Source organism: Gigantopelta aegis, chromosome 6 (assembly GCF_016097555.1).
Source record: "Gigantopelta aegis isolate Gae_Host chromosome 6, Gae_host_genome, whole genome shotgun sequence".
Classification (NCBI taxonomy): domain Eukaryota; kingdom Metazoa; phylum Mollusca; class Gastropoda; order Neomphalida; family Peltospiridae; genus Gigantopelta; species Gigantopelta aegis.
The window spans coordinates 95,417,940-95,432,792 of record NC_054704.1 but is presented as its reverse complement, the minus strand read 5'-3'; the positions used below and the strand labels follow the sequence as shown (position 1 = coordinate 95,432,792).

At 35.9% G+C, this 14,853-nt stretch overlaps 1 protein-coding gene across 1 annotated transcript in view; it reads left to right on the top strand.

The window, feature by feature from the left end:
• LOC121375759 (kynurenine/alpha-aminoadipate aminotransferase, mitochondrial-like) overlaps nt 1-14,853 on the top strand; it is a 21,973-nt gene extending 7,120 nt beyond the window's left edge. The window contains exons 4-11 of the mRNA XM_041503374.1: nt 327-459; nt 1,685-1,759; nt 7,523-7,786; nt 8,903-8,985; nt 10,291-10,387; nt 11,898-12,024; nt 13,377-13,579; nt 14,026-14,853. Coding sequence (XP_041359308.1) covers nt 327-459; nt 1,685-1,759; nt 7,523-7,786; nt 8,903-8,985; nt 10,291-10,387; nt 11,898-12,024; nt 13,377-13,579; nt 14,026-14,112 — 1,069 coding nt within the window. The 3' untranslated portion in view covers nt 14,113-14,853. The remainder of the gene's footprint in view (nt 1-326; nt 460-1,684; nt 1,760-7,522; nt 7,787-8,902; nt 8,986-10,290; nt 10,388-11,897; nt 12,025-13,376; nt 13,580-14,025) is intronic.

The following is a 14,853-nucleotide window of genomic DNA, read 5'->3' as shown; positions in this document are numbered from 1 at the left end:
ATTATTATTATTATTATTATTATTATTATTATACAGTTAACAGGAGTTGACAGACTGGCTGGTTATTATTATTATTATTATTATTATTATTATTATTATTATTATTGTTAGTTACTATTGCTATTATTATTATTATTATTATTATTATTATTATTATTGTTAGTTACTATTGCTATTGCTATTATTATTATTATTATTATTATTATTATTATTATTATTATTATTATACAGTTAACAGGAGTTGACAGACTGGCTGGTTATTATTATTATTATTATTATTATGATGATGATGATGATGATTATTATTATTATTGTGATGTTTACAGTAACCAAGAGTTACGACACTGGCTGATTGACTTGCAGCACCGCCTACACAGCCCACCACTCCTGGAGAGTGGAAACGAGCTGAACACCACTGATCTCATCATGACAACAGGATGCACAGAGGGAATAGAAAAGGTTACACAGGACCACAGTCTGTTTCTTTGAAGGCAGGGCAGTACCTGGGATAAGCTCAAATAACGGGGGTTGGGGGTGAGATGTACCCAGTCATAAACTTACAGCATTCGCTTGATGCGCAGTTGATTGGGATTGATCCCCGTCAGTGGGCCAATTAGGCTGTTTATCGTTCCAGCCAGTGCACCATGACTGGTATATCAAAGGCCATGGTATGTGCTATCCTGTATGTGGGATGGTGCATATAAAAGATCCCTTGCTACTAATGGAAAATGTAGCAGGTTTCATCTCTTAGACTATATGACAGAATTATCAAATGTTTTACACCCAATCAATGTGCTCTAGTGGTGTCATTAAGCAAAACAATTTTTAACTTTAAATAACTGGGCTCACATTAAAAAGAATTTCGTTTGAGTCAATTTTCACATATGTAGAGTGTTTTTCTTGAAAATTATTTAAAAGTGGCTAATTTAAGGAAAGTGTTATTAGCCAGATACTAAATGTTGCAGCCACTTTGTAAAAATTGACAGTAGACAGGGTGAGCTATAGGGTACAGTTGGAAAAGAATCAACAGACTTTGATATAAGTATAGATGGAAAGTCGATTTTTAAACTAAAAGCAATGCCACATGCATAAGCGTACGAGACAGGATGGGGGGGGGGGGGGACAATTGCCCCCCTAGCACTGGAGCAAATCCTCAAATTCAAGATATTTGGGCAAAATCAGCTGGCCTGAAATAAATTTACCATGTATTTGCATTATTCTACCCACAATATTAGTTGTAATACAGGTAAAAATATGTAGGGATTCGTTTGCAACCTTATATAGCTATTTGGCAATAATACTAAATATAATAATACTGTTATTTAGATTTAGGCATTTTTGTTTAATTTGGGCAAAAAGCAGCCTAGCCCCCTACAAATTTGGGAGCCCATACGCTTATGGCCATACAATACCACTGTCTTGTATGAGAATGGCAACCAAGGAAATCATAATGTCTGTCTTTTCAATCAACTGTTCTCATGACTAGTCTTGAAACGGGCCCTTGTTTTGTACCTTGAAAGGGCACATTTTCTTACATTTTCGGACCAACAATATGTATTTGTTGCCAAACCGATGAGTGTTTGAGTATAATCGATCAGTGTAACCTCACTAGTGATGCATCCACTATGGGTATCCAGCCTTTACCACTTGTCTAAATCTCTCACATGTTTTCTTTTGTAACTAGGTTTTGGAGGCTGTAATGGAGGAAGGGGATATGATTCTTACAGAAACATTCACATACCCGTGTCTTTTTAATTTGGTGAGTAAACTAACAGGCATTTCCATACCCATGTCTTTTTAATATGGTGAGTATCCTAACAGACATTTACATACCCGTGTCTTTTTAATATGGTGAGTATTCTAACAGACATTCACATTCGCGTGTCTTTTTAATATGGTGAGTATCCTAACAGACATTCACATTCGCGTGTCTTTTTAATATGGTGAGTTCTAACAGACATTCACATTCGCGTGTCTTTTTAATATGGTGAGTATCCTAACAGACATTCACATTCGCGTGTCTTTTTAATATGGTGAGTATCCTAACAGACATTTACATACCCGTGTCTTTTTAATATGGTGAGTATCCTAACAGACATTCACATACCCGTGTCTTTTTAATATGGTGAGTATCCTAACAGACATTCACATAACTGTGTCTCTTTAATATGGTGAGTATGCTAACAGACATTCACATACCCGTGTCTCTTTAATATGGTGAGTATCCTAACAGACATTCACATACCCGTGTCTTTTTAATATGGTGAGTATTCTAACAGACATTCACATACCCGTGTCTTTTCAATATGGTGAGTATCCTATCAGACATTCACATACCCGTGTCTTTTTAATATGGTGAGTATCCTATCAGACATTCACATACCCGTGTCTTTTTAATATGGTGAGTATCCTATCAGACATTTACATACCCACAAACATAGGCCTACTATACACACAAGATGAGAATGAGAAGATGATTAAGCTGCAGTATTTCCCTTTTAGTATGTTCAGCTAATACTGGGAGTTAAAACAGTGCCTGTGAGATGATACAAGGAGGAAATGCTGCCATCCATTCATCTATCCATCCATCCATCCATCCATCCATCCATCTATCCATCCATACATCTATCCATCCATCCAACCATCCATTCATCCATCCATCCATGCATCCATGCATGCATCCATCCACCCATCCATCCATCCATCCATCCATTCATCCATCCATCCATTCATCTATTCATTCGTTAATTCTCAGACTAATAGTTTGTGGCATGAGTCCTTTTGTAGATGATTTTTCTGACACGAGTCTCAACAATTGATTTTCTTGAGACGAGTTTCAGGAAACCATCTTCAAATGGGTGAGTGCCAGAAATATATATTTTCCAGTCAGTCTTGTAATTTTAGTATAATTATTGTAAAATTCACTGCATTTTATTTGTATACAGCGACATCACGACCCTGGTCACAGCTGATGTATATTACGTTACTGGAAGAAATGTATGCACTGTTACAATTATTAGTCGGGTTGCCAAATGCCAAAATTTGACATAACTTTGAACTTGGGTACATACAATGTTTTATGGTGGTTTTATGTCATTTAAGGTATCCTGAATCGGAAATTGCATGATGACACTTTGCCATCATTGAGCAATTTTTTTTTACGGCCATTTTAAAAACACCTCCTCCTGGCTAAAAAATGTTTAGTTAGGCCTACTGTGTCATGCTATAATGTCCTATAGGTACACAGTTATTACAAGACCTCTACCTATTTAGATACCTTTTACAAACATATAATAAATACAAAATATATAGCAACATGTAAGTGGAGTTTACTGGTGGCCATCTTGGTTTTCAAGATGGCCACCATTGCAAATTTAGTTTGTGCAATACTACCACACCCAGGCAAACCTAAACTTTCTTTTAAAGTGGTATAAAGGTAGTTAAACATGATTCCATGATCACTACATATACAAGGATATTTGTAACCTGTATGTTATATATTAAAACTATTGTAATATAACAATTGTATTTATTGATTATATGTCTAAGAACCACTTGAAACAGCATCTTTCAAAAGAAATGTTACCCCCAAAAAATATCTCTGATAAAAATTTGACAAGTAACTATATAAAATCATCTGCATCACAAGTATGATACATAAGGTAAATTTTGTTACATAAGTAAATGCAGGCATGTTAAAATAAACTGGTAGCTGTCAAATTTGATTGGCTAATATAACGTTTACGCGGTCACATTTTGCACATTAAACATGGTACAGATGAAATAACATATTTACAATAGTGCTTAGAAAGGGAAGTCTTAATCTAAATCTGATCAATATTTTTGTGAAATACGTATGTGGTTCCTTGCTTTACATATCTTTCTATGCACATCTTTGTGCTCATTCAGATTTTCCTTTGTTTATGGAAGCTGTAGCGCATGTACTAGTGCATGCTAAAAGAAACTGGCAGTCTTACTACAGATGGTGTTGAAACCATATTCTTTAGACAAAACACTTTACAGTGATTCATGCTTGAATACACTCACGACTATTGTAACTTCTTTTGGAAACAGTTTTGTGAAGAGATACCATATTTAATATGCTAATGGTAGATTCGTAATCGTCACATCACACACTTTTAAATGTTTATACTACTTTTATATATTAGTAGATTAACGCATATTTTTGTCAGATGTTATGGGAAAAGGTTGTATTTTAAATGCGAAGTATTTTTAAAATAATCACCAAATTTTAATTAGTGAACTTCCTTCTTTGAAACATAATTTTTTATTGTAAAGTCTGATATGCATGTATGATGTCATTACTGTTCATCAGTATAATTTTCATCATGCATAGTATTTAGGATTTATTTACAAATGTCCAGTGCAATACATTGTCAGGAAATGGTGCAAGATAACCCTTGACATGAACAGTTATTCATGAGCAGGCATTTTAGCAAAACAGTCGCATACCATTACTTCCATAAGCTTTGGTGGAGCACACACCAGTACAGTGACTGGGTATGCCGTTTATAATGTCCCACCCACAGTCATATATATTTACATCGTCAGCTTTCCACATCATGGTTTTAACTTGTTTGATGTGCTCAGTCAATGCAAGATCAGTAGGACGTTTGATTAGGGGAATGTCTCTTTTACTTGTAAAAGTAGTGTGCTTCAAGTGGTTCATGGACGATTGTCTGCAAATATATGGCATAGGACATGCAACAAGACTCAAACCATACATGATGAAAATGACTGATGAAAAACAGTAATATCATCATACCTGAATATCACATTTCACTGTAAATTATGTATCAAAGTAGGAGGCAGCCAATTCAAAGTAGGTTGTCATTGTAAAGAGACTTCACCATTTAAACAAACTTTTTTTCCAAGAAAATTGATTCCAGTCATCCGCCTAATCAATATGAAGATTGACAGAGTATGTAACATGATTGATGATTACGAATCTTCCATCAGCATATAAAAGACGATAACAGTATTTCTGCACAGATTCCAACAGAGGTTACGAAAGTCGCAAGGGTATACAGCCATACCCTAAAAACCTTTATACAGCTTCCTTAAATGATAGGACCTCTGAATGACCTCAGGGATGTGCACAGAACGATATTTCAAGCAAGGAACCATATGTATTTTAAAAATATTTCTCAGATTATTTAGAGGAAAACGTCCCTATTGTTAACAAAGTTATTTAATCTGTACCATATTTAGGATGCATAACGTAACCATGCAATGCAAACGTTCCATAGCAAATGAAATTCGACAGCTACCAGCTTATGAATGCCTGCATTTATGTATGTAAATAATTTCACCTGATATCTGGTACATGTGATTTTATTAATTTAACAGTTACTTATTAAATGTTTAAAAAATGTAATTTTACTTTTAAAAGTACTTTTCTGTCTCCAGGTTGGTTTTAGACCAGATAACCAACATATACAATTCTTATATAAGTATAGCCGGTTATATATTACAACATTTTTAATATATGACATATCAAAATAGGTAGCATTTTGGGTGCAGGTTCTAAAGTTTATTAAAGGGACTGACCTGTGTTTTCAGACCTAGCAAGACTTCTGTTTGTTCCCATAAGCGCACGTGTCAGGGGGCAGGGGGCAGGGGGCAGGGGGCAACTGCCCACCTTGTGCTGGAGAAAATCAAAACAATTCGGGCAAAAACAATAGCTCTAGATATTCGGGCAGAATGAGCTAGCCTGAAATGTGTTCACCATGTATTTCCATCATTTTAACCACAATATTACTTGTAATCTGTTTGGCAGTAATGCTAATATAAATAAACGTTGGTATCCAGATTCGTGCATTTTTATTTAATTTGGGCAAACATCAGCCTGTCCCACCAACAAAATAAGCACACAAACTGCTTTTTCAAGTCTTTGAAAGCACTATCTTACCTTAAAATGTTTTACATATAAAGCATTATACTAATAAATACATTCGGAATGACCTTTGGTCCCAATGTTTTAAAATTTCGTTTGGCTGTTGAAAAATAATATTATAAATATTTACCTTCAAAATTATTTTAGACAAAAATCGATATTGAGATACAAAACATTACAATGTCCAGAAATACATGAAATATAGAGATAATCATATTCTAAGCAAGAAAACATAAATTTTAATTTTAATAATGCATTCATATTTTATTTGTCGAAAACGTTGAAACGGCTACAAACTGAGGATAGTCCAATCCCTTTAATATAAGTATAGAATATTAGTCTGGCATAAATGCACGGAAATACTCTTAAAGTATATTATAGACATTAGTTAAAATAAAATCAATATTTAATTTCAGAAATTATGCCAAAATATCATGTTCCTTGCAAGGTGTAAATTAGGTTAAATTGGGATTTTTATTTTTAAATATGTTATTTTTAACTTTCTTCTGTGAAAATCCTCCACCCAAAATGTTACCATTTTTATTTTGACCAATACAGATTACAAATAGTCTTGCTTATGTAGTGAAAGCATTCCCACCTACCTGTATATAACTTAAAACAATTGTTTTAGTTGCCTGGGTGCGATAATATTGTAAAACAAATGTTTACATGGTGGCCATTTTGAAAACCAAGATGGCCGTCAGCAAACGCCCCTGAAATGTTGCTATTGTGTTGTTGTTGTTTTGTATTATTTTTTAGTGTTTGTAAAAGGTATTCAAATAGGTATGGGTCTTCTAATAATCTTGTACAAATAAAACATTATAGCATAATGCAACGGGCCGAACAGAAAAAACTGTAATTTTTTAGCTTTTAAAATGACCGACAAAAAATTGCTCAATGATGACAAAGTGCCATCATGCAGTTTCTGAATCAGGAGACCCTAAATGACATAAAACCATCATAAAACATTTTATGTACCCTAGTTCAAGGTATAACCCTTATTCTGCCCGACTATATGTGACGTCATGTACTTCCTTTGCTTACAGAATGACATAATCAACCAGTAGCAATGACCGTCTACCTCCTAACTGACAAGACTAATTAACCAATGAAAAGGAAACAAATGTGTGCTAGATGTTTTTCCGAGCACAGCATTCTGACACCTTTCTACCAATTGACTGAAATAGACTGATAATTCTGTGTTAAAGCAATGCCTGTAAGATCAGATGAGGATGGAATGCTGTCATTCATTCATTGTTTCATTTATTCATTTATTGTCAGACTACTAATGCTTTGTTTCTCTAGTTTAGATAACCCCGCTGGGAGTTAAAACAGTGCCTGTAAGACTGGACGTGGAGGAAATGCTGTCATTCATACATTCATTCATTCATTCACTCATCCATTCACTCATCCATCTATTTATTATCAGACTGCTCATTCTTTTTTCTCTGGTTTAGATGACACCGCTGGGAATTAAAACAGTGCCTGTCAGATTAGACGAGGAGGGAATGCTGTCATTAATTAATTAATTCATTCATTCATCCATTTATCCATCCATCCATCTATTTATTATCAGACCGCTCATTCTTTGTTTTTCTTGTTCAGATAACCCCGCTGGGAGTTAAAGCAGTGCCTGTGAGATCGGACGATGAGGGGATGCTGCCGTCTGCCCTGGACAATGTTTTGTCTACGTGGAGAGAGCAGACATCTGGACGGCGGCCCAAGGTTTTGTACTGTATTCCGTCTGCTGCAAACCCCACCGGCGTCACCTGGAGCATGGCAAGGAAGAAGGACATCTACAACGTAGCCAGACATTATGGACTCCTGATTCTGGAGGACGATCCTTATTACATGATGCAGTTTTCTAGAGTGAGTACATGGCTTGTATGTAACAATGGTGCTGACGGCAATTGCCATCACTGTGATCAGGGCTTCTAAGTTATGGTAGCCCCACCCTCATGGCTAGTAATATTCAATGTTGGGCCAGTAAATAACCACTATTGCCATGCCCGATGGCTAGTGAAAAAGAGTTGTCAAATCCTGCATTTAAGTCTATTTTGTAAATATGAATAACCTGCCCCGACCCTCACCCCCACCCCCCACCTTTAGTGTTTTTAAGTTCTTTAGGTGACACATCTGATTATTACTATTAGTAAAATTCTATTAACTTAAAGTAGGGCTAGTGAATTTTTAATCATGGCTAGTAAATTTTTAAAATCACTGATCCTATGGCTAGTGGATTTTATAAAAAATTCTAGAAGCCCTGGTGATATGAAACAAATCCTAAAGTTTGAGCTCTGTGAGTATAAAAAAAAAAAAAACTGTTTCATTATCCTATCCAAGAACTGATCCGCCAAAACGTTTTCCATTCCCATTATCATGGTCTTAATTGACATTGGCAAACACACACTAAATAAGTCTAGTTGAGATAAAGTCTAACTGATATGTGTTGAACAAAGTTGCAACCCTTGAACTGAGGATATATGAAAAGAAAATCAACCCGGTAGGGGACATGGATTGCTTTAGCAGTTCTAGGGCAGGGTAACGAAACCTGTCTAATGAGACCAATCAGATCTCTGTGTACTATCCTGTCTGTGGGAAGGTGCATATAAAAGATGCCTTGTCACTAATGGGAACATGTAGCATTTGTTTTCTGAAGACATATGTCATAATCAAAGAATGAATAAATAACGGTACTAAGTTCAAATCCCACCTGAGACAATGGGGGATTTTTCATTCCAGCACAGACTCCAACCCAATGGGGAGGTATATGTCTCCATACACCGAGTTTCACCCACTTCACGGGTGCGATTATGGATGTGTCTCCCAAGTGTATGACAATTTTTGGGTTATGTATTGTCTACCAGAATATATCCAGTTATATAAAATCAGATAAATGTATTATTTTTTATCTTATATCTTTTGTACAACTACAAATCTGACTTGTGCATTTTCACTGGAGTTCCGTATATGTATATATTGCAGCCAAGAGTACCAAGTTTTCTCTCTCTGGATACAGATGGCAGAGTAATTCGCCTTGATACATTTTCAAAGATTTTATCAGCTGGGTATGTATGCCACATGTTAGTGCTGCAGCAATAAACTAATGTTTCATCACCTCGATATGAACCGCTGTACACTATTTGGCAAATATTGCCTTTTATCCTGCAATCACTGTTTCTATTGACAGAATATGATAACTTTTAAACAAAGTTATATCATGCTACTAGCAGGATATGACTTTCGATGTCACTCTTGTGACGTCACACATAGCTACATTACAGAATCGCTCATTTCATGTCTAGGTCATCATACAATGTGGTTGAAATAACAGAAATAATAGCTTTTCCCCTTAATTTTTATTTTTCTGCAGGATAAAGATAATAACTAGTTAATAATGTCGGATATTGGCTTTATCCTGTTCAGCAGATATCTGATGTCATTAACTAGTTATTCTGTATTTAATGTTACAGTTTATACATATATGTGATTCTAGGGAGCAGTTGACCTTATGAAAATTACTTTTGGACTTGTTAAGAGATACAGTTTTGATTACTTTAGTGGTTTTGTGATTTAGATTCCATGTAATGTGTTGTCAGGGGCAAGTTTCATAATGACCAAAGATATTTATTAATTTTTGTTGTGAAATGTAGATTATACCTTGGTAATTTCATTTAGTACTATTTTTTTATTTATAATATTGCAAACTGCAGTGAGAGTGACTGATAGATTAACATATGACGTCATAAATTTGAATTTAACTTGTATCTCCATATTGAAAAGAAGAAGTTTGTTTTGTTTAACGACACCACTAGAACACATTGATTAATTAAACATATGATGTCAAACATAGTAATTCTGACTCGTAGTCATCAGAGGAAACCCACTACAGTTTTCCTAATGCAGCAAGGGATCTTTTATATGTTCTTTCCCACAGACAGGAAATCACATACCACAGCCTTTGACCAGTTGTGGCCATATTGTGGCTGCTATTTTAATGTGATTAATATTTTCTATTTATTTCATATATGCAAATGCAACTTTCTCTAAGTATGCAGACGAGAGGTGGAAAATAATGAAAATTGTATTTTATTTTAGGCTGAATAGCGTAGACAAGATGACTACTACTAGTTCTAGTGTCTGAGGCAGACATTCAAATAGGGTGTGTTATTTCACCAAAGATTCTTTAGGAAACTACTGTTTACGCCAAGTGGCAACATGTTAAAATATTGATATTCTTGAGTTAATTATGAAAATGTGGGAATGATGTACCCCCCCCCCCCCCCCCCCCCCCATTTTTTATTTTATATAATTTTTAAATATGGCTCTTTAAATGTTAAAAATGTATCTTTAAGGTGTTGATTTTATTCCAGAATCAGACTGGGCTTTATGACTGGGCCAAAACAAATTCTTGAAAGAGTTCAGCTTCATATGGAGGTTTCCTCAGTCCATGGTGGAAACCTGGCACAGGTAAAATCAGAACATCACAAACTCTTTGCCAAATAAGATTTGAACATTTTCAGTTGGTTTAATTCGATAAAATGTTTATATGACTAGATGTGACAACATTAATATTTAAATGAAGAAACGAAGCTTTATCCAAAAATACTCTTCATTGTTTTAGAGAACCAAATACATTATCATTAGTCATAGACTTGATGTTAGATAGGAGGGTCGGTCTGGGATCAATCCCTGTCGGTGGGCCCATTGGGCTATTTCTTGTTCAAGCCAGTGCACCACGACTGGTATATCAAAGGCTGTGGTATGTATTACCTGTTTGTGGGATGGTGCATATAAAAACTCCGTTGTTGCTAATCGAAAAGAGTAGCCCATGAAGTGGTAACAGCGGGTTTCCTCTATCTGTGTGGTCCTTAACCATATGTCTGACGCTATATAAATGTAAATAAAATGTGTTGAGTGCTTCATTAAATAAAACATTTCTTTTTTTTGATGTTAGATAGGAGTGGGATTTAGCTCAGTCTGTTTGAGTGATCGCCCGAGGTGCTTGCATCGCAGGATCGAACCACCTCGGTGGATCTATTCAACTGATTGGGGGTTTTCTCGTTCCAACCATTCCACCACAACTGGTCAAAGGCTGTGGTATTTGCTTTCTTATCTGTGGGAAAGTGCATATAAAAGATCCCTTGCTGCTATTGAAAAAGTGTAGCTGGTTTCCTCGGATGATTTTGTGTCAAAATTACCAAATGTTTGACTTGACATCCACTAACCAATGATTAACTAAACAAAAAGAAATATTTGATATCGGATATAATTGCGTCACCATGGGCGGATCCAGGAAATATTTTTAGAGGGGGACCAAAAAAGAAGGGCACATTGACTCGTCAAAAGGGCACCTTACTACAAGTTTTGATATTTACAATTAATATGAATTCCTACAGTTCTACGTCATAATATACTAGCAATAATGAAGTAAATTGGCGTCACTCGCGTTAGAACCTCAATGGGGCCCCATTGAGACTCAATAACACAGACACATATCTGCAAGCTTGCGCATGTACACGAAAATCTTGATTTCATTTATCTACAGTATAATTATTGTTTACTTAAAAAAAAAAAAATTCTACAAACAAAAAGGGCACTTGGACATTTTGAGGGCACTTGAACAATTTTTTGGGGGGACGCGTCCCCCTGGTCCCTCCCCTTGGATCCGCCCATGGTCACTTAGGTGAGAGTGCTGCCACATAAGCTGCATACAGTAATATACCACTGGCAGTCTTTGCCATTTACAAATATGTTTGTTTGTTTGCTATGTTTCTTGTTCCAGCCAGTGTATCACAACTGGTATATCAAAGACTGTGATGCGTGCTATCTTGTCTGTGTGATGATGCATATAAAAGATCCCTTGCTACTAGTGGAAAAATGTTTTCCTCTCTAAGACTATATGTCAAAATTACCAACTGTTTGACATCCAATAGCTGATGATTAATAAATCAATGTGCTCTAAACCTTTTGTTTGTAGATAATGATTTTAAAAGTGTTGCAGCAGATGCACTATGAGGGGTTCATGGCACATGGAGATACTGTGTCGGACTTCTACCAGGAAAGATGTGAGAAGGCTCTAAAACTTACTAAGAAGCACCTTACAGGTAATTGTGGTTAAGCTATTCGCTTTAAAGGGCATTGTATTTATGTGATTAGTCGCACCGACTTGTTGCATGCAATCAAATCATACTGTAAGAACACCTAAATCGGAACATTAGTCTTATACAACAAGTCGTGTCAGAGTCGTACTTCTCATGACGAATCGTAAGCTCTCAGCCAATCAAATCACATTAAAGTTGTTCAGTTGTGTTACATCACAGTCATAAAACCTATTATTGTCCAGATGTGGTCGGTAATTGTTTTCTTACATAATACGGTCAGTAAATTGTCATGTTTTCTTTATTTCAGTGGAAATTTGTATGCACTTTCATTTCAATCAAAATATTTTTTAAACTAACGAGCTTTGTTTGATGTCATGGAATCTCATGATGTAACGTCATTCCACATACACGATTCGAGTGTCTACAACAAAATACATGCCACTAGTCAGTGCAACAAATTGCATAATGTGAATGCCGCTTTAACGACACTGGAAAATATTTTTGACTATTTCAGCTTTTCTACCATTAAATTAGACACTACTTAACACTTCTTGCTGAAATTATCAACTTGGCACCTCAGTGTGTTTCTGATTCTTCTGTTCAAAGCAGAGTTAAATTAATCCTGGGTTAGTCTAATATTTTCATTTTAATTATTAATGCACAAATACAAAATAAACTTTCAATTTGATTGTGTATGGATATCTTTGATTGTTCTAAATCAAACTTCAACATGATATGTTTTTAGTTATTATTTGTACTGATTCAGTCCTTGGTTTATGAACATTTCTGTTATCCACTGGTTAGTGGTTATAAGCTAATTAATTGTTGAACAACTGGGCCCTGGTGTTTGTGGTAGCTTCAAATGCATTGCTTGACAACAGAAACGGTTCGTACATGTAGCCTACAGATGTGAGAAACTAGCTTACTGTAGGTGGGTGTGTATGTGTGCATGTTTGAACTAGTAAAATCACTACACTGATCTCCCTTGCTAGCGATCCACCGATTGTTCTTGAGTACACAGCACAGAGGCTGAAGTATCAGCTCCTTTCAGCATGCTATAACTTTAACTGAATGTGAGCATGAAACAAGTGAGTTGTAATATTTAAGCAATTGGTGCTAATAACTATTATATCAAAGTTGTATGTGCCTACCTACATGTACTTGGAGAAGTCCATATTGTTTTCAGTTTTCCAAAATGAAGTGTTACAAAATACCTATCAGATGTAGTTTTTAAAAAGGTTGACTATAATATTTGTATTTTCACAACGTTTTAGTCTTTACACTGTTTTTACATAATTAATTTTCATTTTAATAATAAATAATAATTTGTATATACTTGGGTTTTTTTTCTCTAGGTCTGGCAGAATGGCGGGTCCCTCATGGTGGAATATTTCTATGGCTTCGCATGCTTGGTTCCAGTAACAGCACTGAAGTTATCAGGAAAGCGCATGAGAAAGGTGCTACATTCACTGATGGGGCATTCTTCATGAAAGAGGGAAAACCGTGTGAATATATCAGAATGTCATACTCCCTGATCGACGACCAAGACATGGAAACGGTGGGTTTAGTATAAAACTCTTTAAGATGTTTAAATTTCTGTTCAATCTATTTTTGTTTGTTTTTTCAGGATATGTAAGAAATAGAATACTACACTTGTGTCACAGGGATGGGACATACAGTTAGCCCAGTGGTAAATCACTAGCTTGATGCACAGTTGGTCTAGGATCGATCCCTGTTGGTGGGCTCATTGGGCTATTTCTCATTCCAGCCAATGTACAATGACTGGTACATGTATATCAAAGGCTGTGGTATGTGCTATCCTGTCTGTGGGATAGTACATATAAAAGATCCCTTTGCTACTGATGGAAAAATATAGTGGGTTTTCTCTCTAAGACTATATGTCAGAATTACCAAATGTTTGACATCCATGTCCAATACTTAATTAATCATTGTACAAATTTGAAACCTGTTTTTTCAGGAATGATTTCTTTTCTTTGTTAACAGGCTGTAAAGATATTGGCCTCTGTTCTCCGGGAAGAAGGAAATCAAGATGGTCAAGAAAACCCAGAAAATAAAGATCTACATGACTGAAAGATTGATCTACACCACGTTTTATTACATTCATAATAATTTGCCTCAAACATAACAGTTCAGATTTTTAATAACAGGCCAATAGGAACCAGGAGGGTGTGGGGGCCAGTGCTGGGTTGTTTTTTTCCTGCTCTATATAATTAAAAGTAAAACAATGGCTTGTGCCACCCACCCCAACGTGAAGGGTGTGACCCTCTATTAGAGGTTGTCCCCCCCCCCCCCCCCCCGACTCCCCCACTCTAGATATGGTTCCTATGGGTCTGTAAATTGTGGCTTTATTAAAAAACAAATGTGCACGTGAGATTGTAACAAAGCAGGCAGCTTACCACATTTTTGTGGTTATCCCAAAATTTTGGGCTACCCGCCATATTTTGGACACCTCCCCAAAAAAAACATTTGTGTAGTATTCTACAAGGTGAAGAAACCTAATCTGGTTTTTATCCCCACCTGATTAAAATTGCTAAAGTTTTTTCTTTACAGATTCCAATCTCTAGGAGTACCAGTGATTTCTCGTTCAAGCCAGTGCACAATGACTGGTATATCAAAGGCTGTGGTATGTACTACCCTGTCTGTGGGATGGTGCATTTAAAAGGCCCCTTGCTCTAGTGGTGTTGTGATGTATGCTGCTAATCAAAGAGTAGCTAATTAAGTGGTGACAGCGGGTTTCCTCTCTCAATATCTGTGTTTAACTATATGTCTGACACCATATAACTGTAAATAAAATTTGAGTGCGTGGTTAAA